The 15057-nt window shown below is 36.4% G+C and overlaps 1 protein-coding gene across 2 annotated transcripts in view; it reads right to left on the minus strand.

Moving 5' to 3' along the window:
• The window catches only part of LOC106883493 (uncharacterized), a 37127-nt gene extending 22163 nt beyond the window's left edge, over nucleotides 1-14964 (minus strand). The window contains exons 1-2 of one of the 2 annotated variants that reach the window (XM_014934521.2): nucleotides 14855-14934; nucleotides 462-578 (exon numbers count right to left, since the gene is read on the minus strand). In XM_014934521.2, coding sequence (XP_014790007.2) covers nucleotides 462-578; nucleotides 14855-14899 — 162 coding nt within the window. In that variant the 5' untranslated portion in view covers nucleotides 14900-14934. Of the gene's footprint in view, nucleotides 1-461; nucleotides 579-14854 lie in introns of both variants that reach the window. The other variant, XM_052970141.1, reaches the window with a different exon arrangement.
• Nucleotides 14965-15057: the final 93 nt, after the last annotated feature.

Consider the following 15057-nt stretch of genomic DNA (forward strand, 5'->3'; position numbering starts at 1 on the left):
ATATATATATATATATATATATATATATATATATATATATATACACACACAGACACACACACATGTTTGTTGACTGAAATCAACACTTAGCAACTACTATGAGTTTCCTTGCAATTCTTCAGGTCACCAGTGTTGATTTCAGCCAACTAAATTAGATTAATACTCTACTTTATGGTATTGAGTACTTTTGTTCATCATCATGACTACTAACACATAACATTATATATATATATATATATATATATACACATATATATATATCATGTGTGGGTCTATATATGTACATATAAGCAAAGTGGCAGTGAGTTATGAGCTGCAAGGATAGGATCGTAAGGAACTGCAGTGATACTGAGGGAGTTGAAAATTGAAAATTGGTGAATGGTTGGATGGATGGAACGATGGTTGTGTGAATGGCAGGGAGCAGGAATTAAGCCAATGTTAGTAGCGATAGAAAGACATACTGAGTCTTTGTAAGAGTAATTCAGAACTTTTCTTCGGTTATTGAAGTCTGCTGCCACTGCATTAATCTGCATACGATGTAAATGTCTCATTCTCTGGGTTTTCTGAACTCTGGCATCCTGCAGACAAATCAAATCTTTTACATCGTATTTACATGATATATGTGTAGATTTAGAAGGAAAGTTGACAGTAACTTCAGAGTTTCACCTATCAGACAGCCCAACCAAAGCCAATGACCATCAAAACTTCGAAGTCACTGTCAACACATTCCATGTGTGTGTTTATAAATATATTTTATATTTAAGTGGGTTTTTTTTCATTCTTTTGTTTTTTTACTCGTTTCAGTCATTTGACTGTGGCCATGCTAGAGCACTGCCTTGAACGGTTTTAGTCAAAGAAATCAACCCCAGGACTTTTTTTTTAAGCCTAGCACTTATTCTATCAGTCTCTTTTGCCAAACCATTAAGTTACAGGAACATAAACACACCAACATCGGTTGTCAAATGATGATAAGGGGACAAATACAGACACAAAGACACACACACAAACATATATATATATATATGACAGGATTCTTTCAGTTTCTGTCTACCAAACCCACTCACAAAACTTTGGTCAGCCCAAGGCTATAGTAGAAGACACTTGCCCAAGGTGTCAAGTAGTGGGACTGAACTCTGAACCAGGTGGTTGGGAAGTAAGCTTCTTACTACATAGCTATGCCTGTGTCTATATATGAATATATTTAGAAGGAAAGTTGACAGTAACTGTCAGACAGTTTGACAAAGCCAATGAACAACAAAACTTCAAAGTTACTGTCAACCTTTCCCTTGTGTGTGTATATAAATATGTATTATATTTAAATATTATATATAAATAATACTTAAATGAAGCTGAAACTTCACTAACTCTCTATTATACACACACATTCATACACATGTATATATATGCGTGTGTATGTTTTATATATATAAGTGTATTCGTGTGTATGTTTGTATCTGACAGTGCATACTGTGTATAGCCATGTCTGAACATATGTATGCATCTGTGTGTGTGTGTGTGTGTGTGTGTGTGTGTGTGCGTGCGTGCATGTGTGTGTGTGTCAGAGTGTATGTGTAAGTAAGTCATTCATTTAATATACACCAAGGTTTCTTTCATTCATTGTATATCAGCAATTCTTTGAAGATATCAAAGGACAGAAACATATGTGGGTGCTCCAGCAATGTGACATGCAACAATTTTGGGGCCAATTTTTATCAAGGGATATGGGAGGAGATTAATTTACAAGGATTATCTTTTAGTTAAGTCAGTATATAGTTGTCTCTTTAGATATCTTTATTGTTGTCAGCAGATGCATAAAGAAACATCATATATGAAATATATATATATGCTAAACAGTATGATAATTATATTATTATAGCCTATATATTCTCTTTAAAATTGACTGTGGTACCTGTATCAAGTTTTTATTTTAATTGCATAAGGCTAGTTGCACACACAACACACACACACACACATTGTAGAATATGAAGCATATTTGATTATCATTTTTTAAAAATTCTATACAGATTTTTTGTCCAAGAGAAGGTTACATTAGAGAGGAAAATGTTTAAAGCTATGTTTAGGGACTATGTAAGAGGGCTATGGTGGCTTTGTATTATTGTAAAACTTAAATAAACATGACAGAGTAACATTGTCGTAAAAGCAAAGCAAAAAAAAAAAAAATTGTAGGGATTACTACAGTGCCAAAATCATATCTTTTTTTATTATAGTTATGAAACTGAGTTACTCATAAATATCACAAGCTTTTCAATGCACATAATGTTAAGGCTAGCAATCCTTGCCAAGATAATATCACTTCTAAGAATCGATTATGATCAAACTAGCTTCAAAAACATCAGTTTTCAATGGAATGAAATAAACCATCTCAATAGAGAAACAACTACCCAAATTCAGTCAAGGAAGCTCCACTGATCTAGGTTTACCTTAACAACTAATAAGTGATCTCTCAAGGTAATGTACTTTAACATGCTGAATGTAGCTGTAATCATGTAACCCATTCTCATGACTCTCATCCACCCTTCAGTTAATTCAATGGAGGCTATCACCTCTCTCTCCACTAACGCCTTCAATTCCATGTGGAACTTGAAGAAATTGATGAAGAACTGGGCTGAAGAGGAAAAGTGCCTGTCCTCATTCCTTTTCAATCTTGCACACTATATGATATCCTTCAGCATTAACCACTAGAAGAATCAATCTACCTTTCCAACCAAAGAAAGTGTACAGCCATTCTCAAGAAGAACTAAGCTGAGAGCTAAATCTGTCCGACACACAAGAACAGCTGTTTCATGAGACAACAATGCTTGGACATGCATGCAACAAGGTTTTGTTTGTTTGCATGCTTCTGGGACAAACCTACATGACAGTATTATCATGCTTGATAATCATATAAACATTATGAGTGGGATCAAACATAAAACTACACGTTATGTGTGTGTATATAATTATATACAAATAATATATAAATATATATGTAGATGTATGTGTATGTGTACATGTATATGTATGTGTATATAAGTTTATATATATATATATATACATATATACACATATGGAGACAGTGAAATGTGCATATAAATATATATGTGGGGGGGGGATGTGACAAAATAATCTGAACGCTAAAGGGTTAAACTAAAGAATTACACAACACTTCATAATGAAGTACATGGCTATTCAACTTTTACAAGAGGGTTGACAGTGACTTCGAAGTTTTAGCCTGCTAGTCTTTCATTATACTATACAGGATGAACACTTCGAAGTCACTGCCACCTCTCTTCTTGTAACAGTTGAATAACCATGTACTAAGAAGTGTTGAATAATTCTTTAGTTTAACCCTCTCGTTACTGTATTTATTTTGAGTTGCTCTGTGTTTATTTCACTTAATTTTAAATATAACAAAGAATTTAGTAAAATAACTTAATTATCATTAAGCTAGTGTTAGAAACATAAATTGTGACTAAGGTCTGGTAGAAGATCTTAATTCAAAACTTATGAAAACAAGACATTTGTACTACAGAACCAGAAGCGGTTTCAGTCAGGTTGGTATCAAAAGTGTTAATGCTAAATTTCTTATATACATAACTTCACAAAAAAAGAATATATATATATATAAGTAGGTATATATTTACAAAAAGATTAACAGCTCCAAAAACAACACTTGCTTCCTAAAATTGACACAGTTTAATGCTTAACGATAGGGTTACCACTGCAATCTGTCAAGAGATCCATAGGGAGCAACTGAATATATAAGTGGTGCACCCTGAGCATTTCCTAAGGAAATGACAGTCTGGGTACCACCTGCCTCTCCTATGACAGCAATGCTGTTTATACAATGGCCAACTAGTTTAGCAATAGTATGGTCATGGCACAAGCATGGGTGCGTGGTTAAGAAGTTTGCTTCCCAACCACATGGTTCCAGGTTCAGTCCCACTGTGTGGCACACTGGGTAAGTGTCTTCTGCTATAGCCTTGGGCCAACCAAAGCCTTGTGAGTGGATTTGGTAAGCAGAAACTGAAAGAAGCCCATTGTATGTATGTATGTGTATATGTATATGTATATATATATATATATATATATATATATATATATATATATATATATATATATATATATATATATACACACACATGTGTGTGTGTGAGTGTCTTTGTTTGCCCTCTGCTACCACTTAAAAACCAGTGTTGGTATGTTTACATCCCCATAACTTAATGGTTTAGCAACAGAGATCAATAAAATAAGTATCAGGCTTAAAAAACAAGGAAGTACTGGGGTCAATTCATTTGACTAAAAATCTTTCAAGGTGGTGTCACAGTCTAATGACTGAAACAAGTAAAAGATAAAAGATAAAAGATATGTTTATAGGGTGTATACAAATATTTTATAAATGCAGCCGGTATTTCATCATCAGTACTGTGAGCTACCTTAACAGTTGTGTAAAGGAACATGTCCATACATACACCTCATTAGGGGGTCATTCTCTATGTAGGATGACATGGTTTCCGTCTGAGTTACCAGATGGAAGATTAGAAATTTAACAATTACTGACTGCCATTTTTATTTAACATTTAAAGCAAACCATAAACAAGAGACAAGAATTGCACAATGATATATTAATTTAATATTATCATTGTTTCTCTACCCTTCCCCCATACCTGTGTTGTTCAGAACTATAATCAATATCCTCTTTTTTTTTTTTTTTTGTATATATTTTACAGACTGAAGGTTGAATATAAAATGTTTTTTAGTTTGTTTCTACTTTGGTTTGCTTTTCTTTGTTTGTCTCCGATTCTTTAGTTCCAACTGTTTCAGTTGATTTGATCTTTTATATTTTCTGTTTTGCAATGTTAGTATGGGTTAGAGTGGTGGTGCTGGTGGTGGTGGGAGAAGAAATATCTAAGGCAGCATTTTATGGTGTGATGCCCTTCCTATTGCCATACCTTATCTGCTTTTCATGTAAGGGATTAAAGGGATTTTATTTTACTGGTCTCTAAAAGTAGAGGGTGACCAATTATGCACAGGCAAAATAAACATCATTATCATCATCACGGTTTCATTCAGGCAATCACACACACACACACACACACACACTCACACATAGAGTAGAGGCTTGTGGCTTAGTGATTAGGGTGTTAGACTTATGATCATAAGATTGTGGTTTCAATTCCTGGGCTGGGCAACGCATTGTATTCTTGAGCAAAACACTTCATTTCATGTTGCTTCAGTCCACTCAGGTGGCAAAAATGAGTAATCCTGTGATGGACTGGGGTGCCATTTGGGTGGGGAATACATACATCATAGAAACCATGTGGGGGGGTGGGGTCGTGGGTTCGGCTTATGAGTCAGCATGACTCGAGAAGGTAACTTTACCCTTACCTTTACAACACACACACACACACACACACACAGAAAAGGAAGCAATTAAGATAACACTACTTAATTAACTTATGTAATATGATCTGGTGTGATGAGAAAATGCCAAACCAGAATGAGTGAAGCTACCAAAGAAAGGTGATGTGATCTTAGTGAATGTTCGAATGAGATAGAATCCCTCAACTTGTAAGTGACCAACAAGCTGCTTTCAGTGATTATGTTAAATAGGATGAAAAACAAAACGACTACTGACAAAATTTTCAGAGACCAACAATTTAGAGGTCATGAAAAGGGATAATGTACTGATGCCATATTTGCTTTGCAATGCATAACTCAAAACTTCTTAGAAGATAAATCAGTACGAGTTGCAGCAGCCATTAACTTTGTAGATTTCCAGGAGGCTTCTGACAATATAGACAAAAATACTATGTAGAAAAAAAAAAAAAAACATTATAGGTGCAGGTATGGCTATGTGGTAAGAAGCTAGCTTCCCAACCACATGATTAAAGGTTCAGTCCCACTGGGTGATATCTTGGGCAAGTGTTTTCTGCTATAGCCTCACACCAACCAAAGCCTTGTAAGCAGATTGTCCAATGACAGAAACAATTAAAAGACCAAAGATAAAGTGAAACTTTGGAAACTAAGAAACATCAATATAAAAACTAGAATTTCACTCGACATTCAGCTGTGTGTCTGTTCTTCTATATTGGAGTGAAATATGGCAATTCTACAAATGTGATGAGAAAAGCCTGAATATGGAAGGTGCCTGCACAGCATCCTGATCAACAACAACTACTATGTTACATGTTGTTTAACCCTGGGCCAGACCTGAATAAACAGACCTATGAACAAAGGCATTTGAGCCATGATCATTTCATCCTTGTCTGTTCATTCTGTGTTAAGGAACCTAGGGCTATTTTGTTTAATATGTCCTTCTGTAAATTGGTGGGACATTATATGAAGGAGATTTGATTACTATTTCTAACAAACCAAAACAGCTACATAGAAAGATCTCAGTATTTTCAACAGATGTATACATTGAAATTCAAAACTGAGAAACATAAGCAAACCGATCATCCCCAACCCTGGACACACACACACACACACACACACACACACACACACATAAATGAAAAAAAAAAAGAGAAAAAAAATGAATCATAAATACTGAAGAAATCTGTTTCCCATACCCCAGTAACAAAATCCTTTTGGCCTGGAGCCAAACCATTTTTTCCTGGAATAAGATCTATCTAAGAAAGAAAAGAAGAAAAATCAACACACCAAGTTTTGATGAGAGTATTAAAGGGGTTCTTTTCTTTTGTGGGTGGGGAGTGGGGTTAATAATTTAGTAAAACAAGGAAAGGGTAGTATCCATGACCTCATTTCTGGGTCACCCAGACCCTTGGGAGGATGGGAACACATCTTCAGACTGGAGACCTAAACCAGAAAATTGAATAAAGTGGACTCTCACTGAAGGCACCAAAAACACCAGGTGATAGTGTTCCAATAACAGGAAATGGTCTGACAGGTTTCCATATAGTTTCCAACAAAGCATTAGTCTAGTGGTTCATGTAAGGAATGTCCTTCTGGAGTACGAGGCTGTAAGGATTGCAAAAGAGGCAGACAAAGTGTTAATTATCATCATCATCATCGTTTAACGTCCACTTTTCACGCTGGCATGGGTTGGACGGTTTGAGTGGGGACTAGTGAGCCAGATGGCTGCACCAGGCTCCAATCTGATCTGGCAGAGTTTCTACAGCTGGATGCCCTTCCTAACGCCATGTTATGTTTTATAATAATCCTTTCTACTATAGGCACAAAGCTTGAAATTTTGAGGGAAGGGACTAGTCACTTACATTGAACCCAGTGCTCAACTGGTACTTTATTTCATCGATCCTGAAAGGATGAAAGGCAAAGTTGACCTCAACAAAACTTGAACTCAGAATGTAAAGATGGACAAAATGCCAGAAAGCATTTTGCCTGGCATGCTAACAATTCTGCTGGCTCATCACCTTAATATATTTGATAACATTAAGATGGTGGCTATGGCATATGGGATTGGTAGGAGGGCTGGCCTGTTAGACATGTGTCTCATAGGCCCACTGGTGTTTGGACATACCCTAATGTCATGCAAATCAGTCTCCCTGCCAAATGGTTAAATAGACCCAACATCTCAGGGGTAAGCTCAGGAAAGTAGGAAATTCACTGATTAATTTGTAAATTAACTAGTTGAAGGCAACGAGGAACCACTGCTGTAGCTTTCTCAAGGAACACCATGAAGCTTCAGAATTTAGCAAAATGAACCATGATCACCAATGCCTGTGTAAAACATGTATGACACAGAGAGACAGACAGATAGAGATGCTCTTAGATTGTCCAATGCCATGATGAAGAAAGAAAGATTATAATGATGAAAACACTATTTTGTTTTCTCATTTAATAAAAAGGAAACAAGGAACAAAAACAATATCCACTGTTTTTTTTTTTTTTGTGTAGGATGGCCTCTCGGTATTTGCTGGTAGGAAAACCACTGCATTAGTTGACCCAAAGACACTTGTCCAAGGTGCTGCACAGTGGGATTGAACCTGAAGCCACATAGTTGGGTGGTGTACTTCTTAACCACACAGCCATGCCTGTGTCTTAGAAGGGAGAGAAAGATCAACCCAGCCAGTTTAATTTTGCATTAATAAGCAAAGTCCTGGAGATATCAATACTATGTTCCCTGATCTAATTTCACCTGCCCCACCTATAGAACTGGAACCTGAGCTGCACAGTATGTTTAGAGTGGCCCTACCCACTTTTAGCTCTGGCATCCTTCATTTCCAAACTATACTGACATCTTCACTTTAGGAAGCATGCTTGGAGGACAATGAAGGGAAGGATGTCTAGCAGACATGTGCATTGATGTACATGTGGTATATGTTTCTGTGTATGTGTGTGTGAAAGAGATAGGAAAAAGGGAGGGGTGTCTATATTTCTGTAGTTGTTGGGTATGTTGCTCCTATATATATATTGTTGTGTCTGTGCATCTAATTAGCATCAGTTACTCTCAGCAGGATTCGTTCAATGACAAGAGTTAAAGGAAAGGGAAACAGTATGCAATACATAACAGTGGAGTGGTGGTGCCTTATACAGGAGAGTACAGCATGGCTCAGTGGTTAGAGCTTTGAGCTCACAATCATGAAGTAGTGCATTCGATTCCCAGACCAGGCTGTGTGTTGTGTTCTTGAGCAAGACACTTTATTCCACATTGCTCCAGTTCACTAAGCTGTAGAAATGAGTTGTGACATTACTGGTGCCATGCTGTATTGGCCCCTTTGCCTTTCCCTTGGATAACATCAGTGGTGTGCAGAGGGGAGGCTAGTATGCATGGGCAACTGCTGGTCTTCCATAAACAACCTTGCCCAGACTTGAACCTTGGAGAGGAATCCCATGGTCATTCATGACTGAAGGGGTCTTTATTCTAGAGCATTATAATATGGGAGCTGTTTGTTCTGTAATATAGAGTAATGTGGTGTGTTATAAAACCTCGAGTTGTTTGTTGTATAATGTTTCATAATGCTGCAATATGGAGTGGAGTGTTATATATAGTAGAACTGGATATTATATAATGTTGAGTAGAGCAATATAAAGTGGAATGGAGTGTTATAATGTGGTATGATGTGCAATGATACAATACGAAGGAGTGTATTATATAATGCAGATCAGTGTGGTTAGAGTTATATCAAGTGAACTGGAGTGTTATAATGTTGAGTGATATGTTATTTAATGTGGGTTAATGGGATATAGTTAGTTTACAGATTTTGTTGAGATGGCTTTCTTTACCAACCCCTTGCTCGCTTTCTCACCCCCTTAAAAAATTTTTTTTTTTTTTTTTCAAATTTGCAGAAAAATGTCCCCAAAACAAATACTAATTTTCTTTTAGTTAAACAACTACAATCACACCCCATTCCAAAATGTCAAACTATTTCACAGGGGACATGATATTATTATCATCAAAAGTCTACGGAGAATGGTTATTTAGAAGAAAACAATGCATTGTTTCAATATTTAAGTATATATTTCCATATTCTTGCTAAATATTTACAGATTCTGAGATGGAGACCTATTTCCCTAGATAGTATTTATGGCTTTCTTAACAACTGTTAATTTTTGCAAATTGCTGAAATGGTAAAGCTACTGTTAGCAGAAATGAATATCTGATAAAAACAATATTTATGTGTTTCCAGCAAATTGTAAGCTGAAGCAACATAACCAATTGTAACTTCAGACAGATCACAAATGTTAAGCAATGCCATAACTGGCCTGGTATTTAAAGAGATAGTAATTTTCAGAAATTCATTTGTGTAATAATTAATTGGCTGGTTTGGCACTGTCCTTGTGGTATTTAAAGAGTAAAGCTACTCAACTTTGAAGGGTTAGTTCTGACCCCAATAAGGTCTCGTTTAGAGAGGCCCTGTCACCAAATTTATCTTTTACTTGCTTTAGTCATTGGACAGCAGCCATGTTAGAGGACCACCTTGGAGGGTCTTAGTCAAATGAATTGACCCCAGTACATAATCTTTTATCTAGGTTTGGTACTTACTCTATTGGTTTCTTATGCTAAACTGTTAAGTAACAGGGATGTAAACAAACTGATACCAGTTGTCAAGTGTGGTGGTGACACACACATAGACATTGGGTCTACAGTTTAAATTGGAATGGGTACCTATGCATATATGTATCTGTTTATGTGTATGTATGTATGTATGTATGTATGTATGTATGTATGTATGTATAGAGATAGATAAATAGCTTGATAGATAGATAGATGTTTGTGTGTGTGTATACATACAGTATACAGCCAATAGATAACTATAAGTTGCTTCAATGTTCTGTAAGCTCAACACTGTGTACCCAGCCAATCCTGGTGCCCTACATGATATACCTAGATTCTAATGAATCCTGCAACTCATCTACACACACACACACACACACACACACACACACACACACACACACACACACAAACAAACATACCAACACACCAGTCTTTTTTCAGTTTTGGTCTACCAAATCCATTGATGAAATTTTGGTTGGTCCAGTGCTATACTAAAAGACACTTGCTCAAAGTGCCACACAGTGGGACTGAACACAGAACTATGTGATTGAGAAAAAAAACTTCTTCCCACACAACCATATCTGTGCCTATAATAGCCACACCAGTGCCTACATTTACTAATGCCTACATTTACTAATAATATTATCATTATTATTAGTGTTCAGGTCACTGCTTGGAATTGGACTCGGAATCTTGGGGTTAGTAGCCCACGGGCATATGGCGTAGTGGTTAAGAGCGCTGGTTACTAACCCCAAGATTCCAAGTTCGATTCCAAGCAGTGACCTGAACACTAATAATAGTAATAATAATAATAATAATAATAATAATAATAACATTGAAAAATACCTTAGGAATGAGAACCCAGGTTCGAAATTTCCCCAAGACACCTGAAGAAGGCTGGCGGGTATATCAGCTGAAACGTTGTGTTAACAACAAACAAGATGAGGACAAATATCCATCAAATGTAAATAATATAAATAATGTACAAAATTCCTCATCTCTTAAATACAGAATGGAAGCAGTAACTACTCACCTAACAGAGTGGATACTACGGAAGCAACAACAGTCATAGTAGAATTAGTAGTTGTTTGTTTAGAACCAGGTCACCAATGATTAGGTACACCTATGGTCAAAGGTATTTAGGTTATGACTGATGCCCAACCCTGTTTTTTTTTTTCCTGGGCATAATGTATCTTGAAGTCATTACCCTTTCTTTATGCAAGATGGTTAAATGTAATTTCATAATGATTTAGCTACTATTTTTAACAGGTTGAACAACCAGGTGCAGGCTTCCTCAATCAGCTTCATAAAGGTGAGATATTGTAAAGAATTCCAAGTACTAAAATAATGCAGAAGGGTAAGCAACTAGACAGAGCCTAAAGACCTGAAGAAATTTCCCATTTTCTGAGAACCAAGAAACTTAATATGAAAGAGGAAGAAGAAACCATCTATTCTTAGCTTTATATTCTGATACTAACTTTAACCAAAATGATATTATCTCTATAATAAACAGAATGTTATCTTTACCATTACTAGAACTTACCTCCACCAAAATATTATCTTCACCATATGCTTTATTCCTAATGTTACATTATTCTCATTAGTAATCCTTTCCCCCCTTTTTTTTACCTCTTCATCTCCAACATCTGCTTTTCTTATTTATTGTAACATGGGTTGACAAGGTATGCAAATTCAAGCATTTGCGTCAATTGTTACGATAATGTAGTAGTTATCTTTAGAACCCACAAAAAAAATATACACGTCTACTGCTCTGCTACAATGGGATGCTGAAAATCTCTGGCTTTAAGGGTATCACGAAAGGCCTGGTTGGAAGCCCAACTTTCTAAGTTCCTTTACAGGGCTTAGAAAAACTGAAGGACTACTGCAATAAGTGTGTGAATCTGAGAGGGGAATATGTTGAATAAAATCATAATTAACTGATCCTCCTGTATTTTCTTTTACTCAAAGCTAAGATCTTTTCAGCACCTCTTCATATATAGTGATAGTCATTCTAGCATTTCCTTTCACATGAAAAATTGCTAGTTCAGTTAGGCACAGTAATGCATTGCTTCTCATAGCACGATGTAAAAGGTTTCAGGAATTAAAACATGGAAGTGTCGATATTGCTGTCATCATCATCATCGTTTAACGTCTGCTTTCCATGCTGGCATGGGTTGGGTGGTTTGACTGAGGACTAGTGAGCCAGAGGGTGCACCAGGCTCAATCTGATCTGGCAAAGTTTCTACAGCTGGATGCCCTTCCTAACACCAACCACTCTGTGAGTGTAGTGGGTGCTTTTACGTGCTACCTGCATGGGAGCCAGTCCGGCAGCACTGGCAACGACCACACTCGAATGTTGTTTTTCACATGCCGTGTTTAATAAAAATTGTGAAGGTACGTGGTCTAGTGCTTATGATGTTTCACTCATGATCATATGATTGTGATTTCAATTCCCAGGCCAGGTAATGTAATGTGTTCTTGAGCCAAACACTTCATTTTTATGCTGCTCCACTCCATTCAGCAGTAAATAAGTTTTGACATCCTATTCAAGGACGAGTGTTGCCATTTCAGTTATTAATTCTCCATGGAAACCAAGTTAAACTCTGGTCTTATGAATCTTAGGTTTCATGACAGGTCTAATTAAAATTAACTCATTAACTTTAAAGAATGTAGTTGTGTAAGGCCAGAACAACGTGAGAAAATACAAAGTAAACTACAAAAGGAAGAGAAATCAGAACCAAGTTGCAGTTTTACCTTGTATTTCTATATTTCGGGGTGAAGACCCCTTTTTCAGGATATTTGGAAAAAGCAGTGGTTGGAAAAGGTCATTGCTCAGATGTGTGGGGGGGGGGAGCTGGCATGCAACTAGTCTGCTTCATGTAGTTCCTTCCTGTTGTTCATGGCTGGTCTCATTTTGTTTATAAGGTGGGCTTCCATAATTATACTTCACCATGCTTCACCAAAACTAACCCTTTAACAATTAAACCAGCCATATCTGGCCAAAATACTCTGCTTGCTTTATGTCCAAACTTGCCAGATCCTGCCTCTCTCACCTACCCTAAAATGTTGTTCTAAAAATATACAATCATATCATCAAAATCTCAAAACTATGTGATTGTGCATGATTAATTCAAAACAATGTGAATAAATAAGCATTGCATTTGACAGAGTAATCTAATCACTAAAGGGTTACAAGGACTAAATACAAACTCTGTCTTCTCATTAAAAAAACAATTTTAAAGGAAGTGGACTGGATGAATTGTTAGAATGTCACAAAAATCACTTTGCAGTATTTCTTCTGATTCACTACAACCTGAGTTCAAATCCTGCTAAGGTCAATAGGCTTTTTATTTCTTTGAGATCAATAAAATAAAGTACTAGTTGAGCACTAGACAAGACAGTGCTGACTAACCCCAAACATTCAAAAATTGCTAGCCTTGTGCCTAAATTACAAGCAATTAATAATGAAGGTCACTAATATGTTTTGGTAGGCAGAAAACCACTGAAAATTTGAAAACCACTGGCATACAAGCTGCTGTTTAGCTCAAAGATGGAAAGCATTCTAATTGTGATCATCATATCCTTTTTGTATATCTAGGACATGTCTTTTTTTTTTAATGTTAAGCAGTGAGTTGAGGCAGATTTGACTGCTGTTTCTGGCAAGATGTGTGATCATAGAGTTTTCCTCATTAGCTTATTTTAACAGATGTTAATCAAGGGAGGTAAGCATTGCACACACTGTTTATATCCCACACTCCAAGACTGATGAGTTTGATGTGGCCAATAGCTAGTCTCAATGTCTGGAGGTCAATGTCTGCAGGAAGAATATAAACTGGGAGAGGGCCTGGTCTAAATGCTTGAAACAGAGTGAACACTCAAGGACTAGGTGATGGTGCTAAATTGAGTATTATTTTAGGTCTCTGGTTCAATAAAAACACTCAAGGACTCAGTTGTGATGCCGAACTAAGTAGCATTTTAGGATGACAACCTGATACTAAAGATATTCAAAGACAATGTGGTGAAGCTAAATTGGACAGAATGTTAGGCCTAATATCCAATAAAAGCAACCAAGGATCAGGTAAGTGTATCAGGCTTACAATCCAATACTAAAGGTATCCAAGGCTCAGACAGTGATGCTGAATGATACACCATGATCAACCTAAGCAAATTTCCTTCCAATCATGCCCTACCATCATAAATAAAGGACACGTTTAATAAAGTAGTCTAAGATACTACAGAAGAGTTTAGATGGTTGTACCTGGAATGTCTTTGATCTCTTTGATCAATGGTCTACTGAGTCAAGGTTGATCCGGTGCTAAACAACAACAACAACAACCTATGGCTAGGCACAGTTTGAATTCATCAGTTTTAAATCAAAAATCTAAAATCTTAATGACATCATGCCTTCTGTGTGACACCCAGTCATAGATATATAGACTCATACAAGACTCCCTACTGAACAAAATATTATAGGGTCAACTAATACCTACTCTCCAATGCTAGTCATATTCATTTTCAGCTAAGTGGACTGCTGTTTTATGAAATGAAGTGCCTTATTCAAGGACACATGTTGTCTGGTCCCAAAATCAAACCCACCACTTATAACCAAGAACTCAATACCTTAAGGCACCGTCACTGTATTTATATACATAATCATATATCTGGTTCTATGTATATGATATGAGAGAAAGATAAAGAAAAAAAATACAAGTATTCCCAGTTCTTACTATTTTAAAAAGACAGTAGTGATGTAGGCGTTTAAGAAATGTTAGTAGTTATGCAGTAAGCAGATCAGAATAAGAATAAGAACAGACCCATCACCAAATTATTTAGTGTCTTAAAAACAGAGCACTGATCCGGTTTACTTACCACCAAGGCCTGCAGCAGCATCTTAGTGCTGATGTATGCAATCATAAGACTGGCAGCTGCCAGCCTTAAGCTTGGCTGTATAACATGAGAGGGATTTTCTGCGCTGTGTCATGATAAAAGACATATTTATTATAATACAATATTTTAGCAAGTCTTCATCAAAGAGAGGTTTTGCGGTTGGTTTTATTTTGAAGAGATAATGG

The sequence above is a fragment of the Octopus bimaculoides genome, chromosome 8 (genome assembly GCF_001194135.2).
Source record: "Octopus bimaculoides isolate UCB-OBI-ISO-001 chromosome 8, ASM119413v2, whole genome shotgun sequence".
Classification (NCBI taxonomy): domain Eukaryota; kingdom Metazoa; phylum Mollusca; class Cephalopoda; order Octopoda; family Octopodidae; genus Octopus; species Octopus bimaculoides.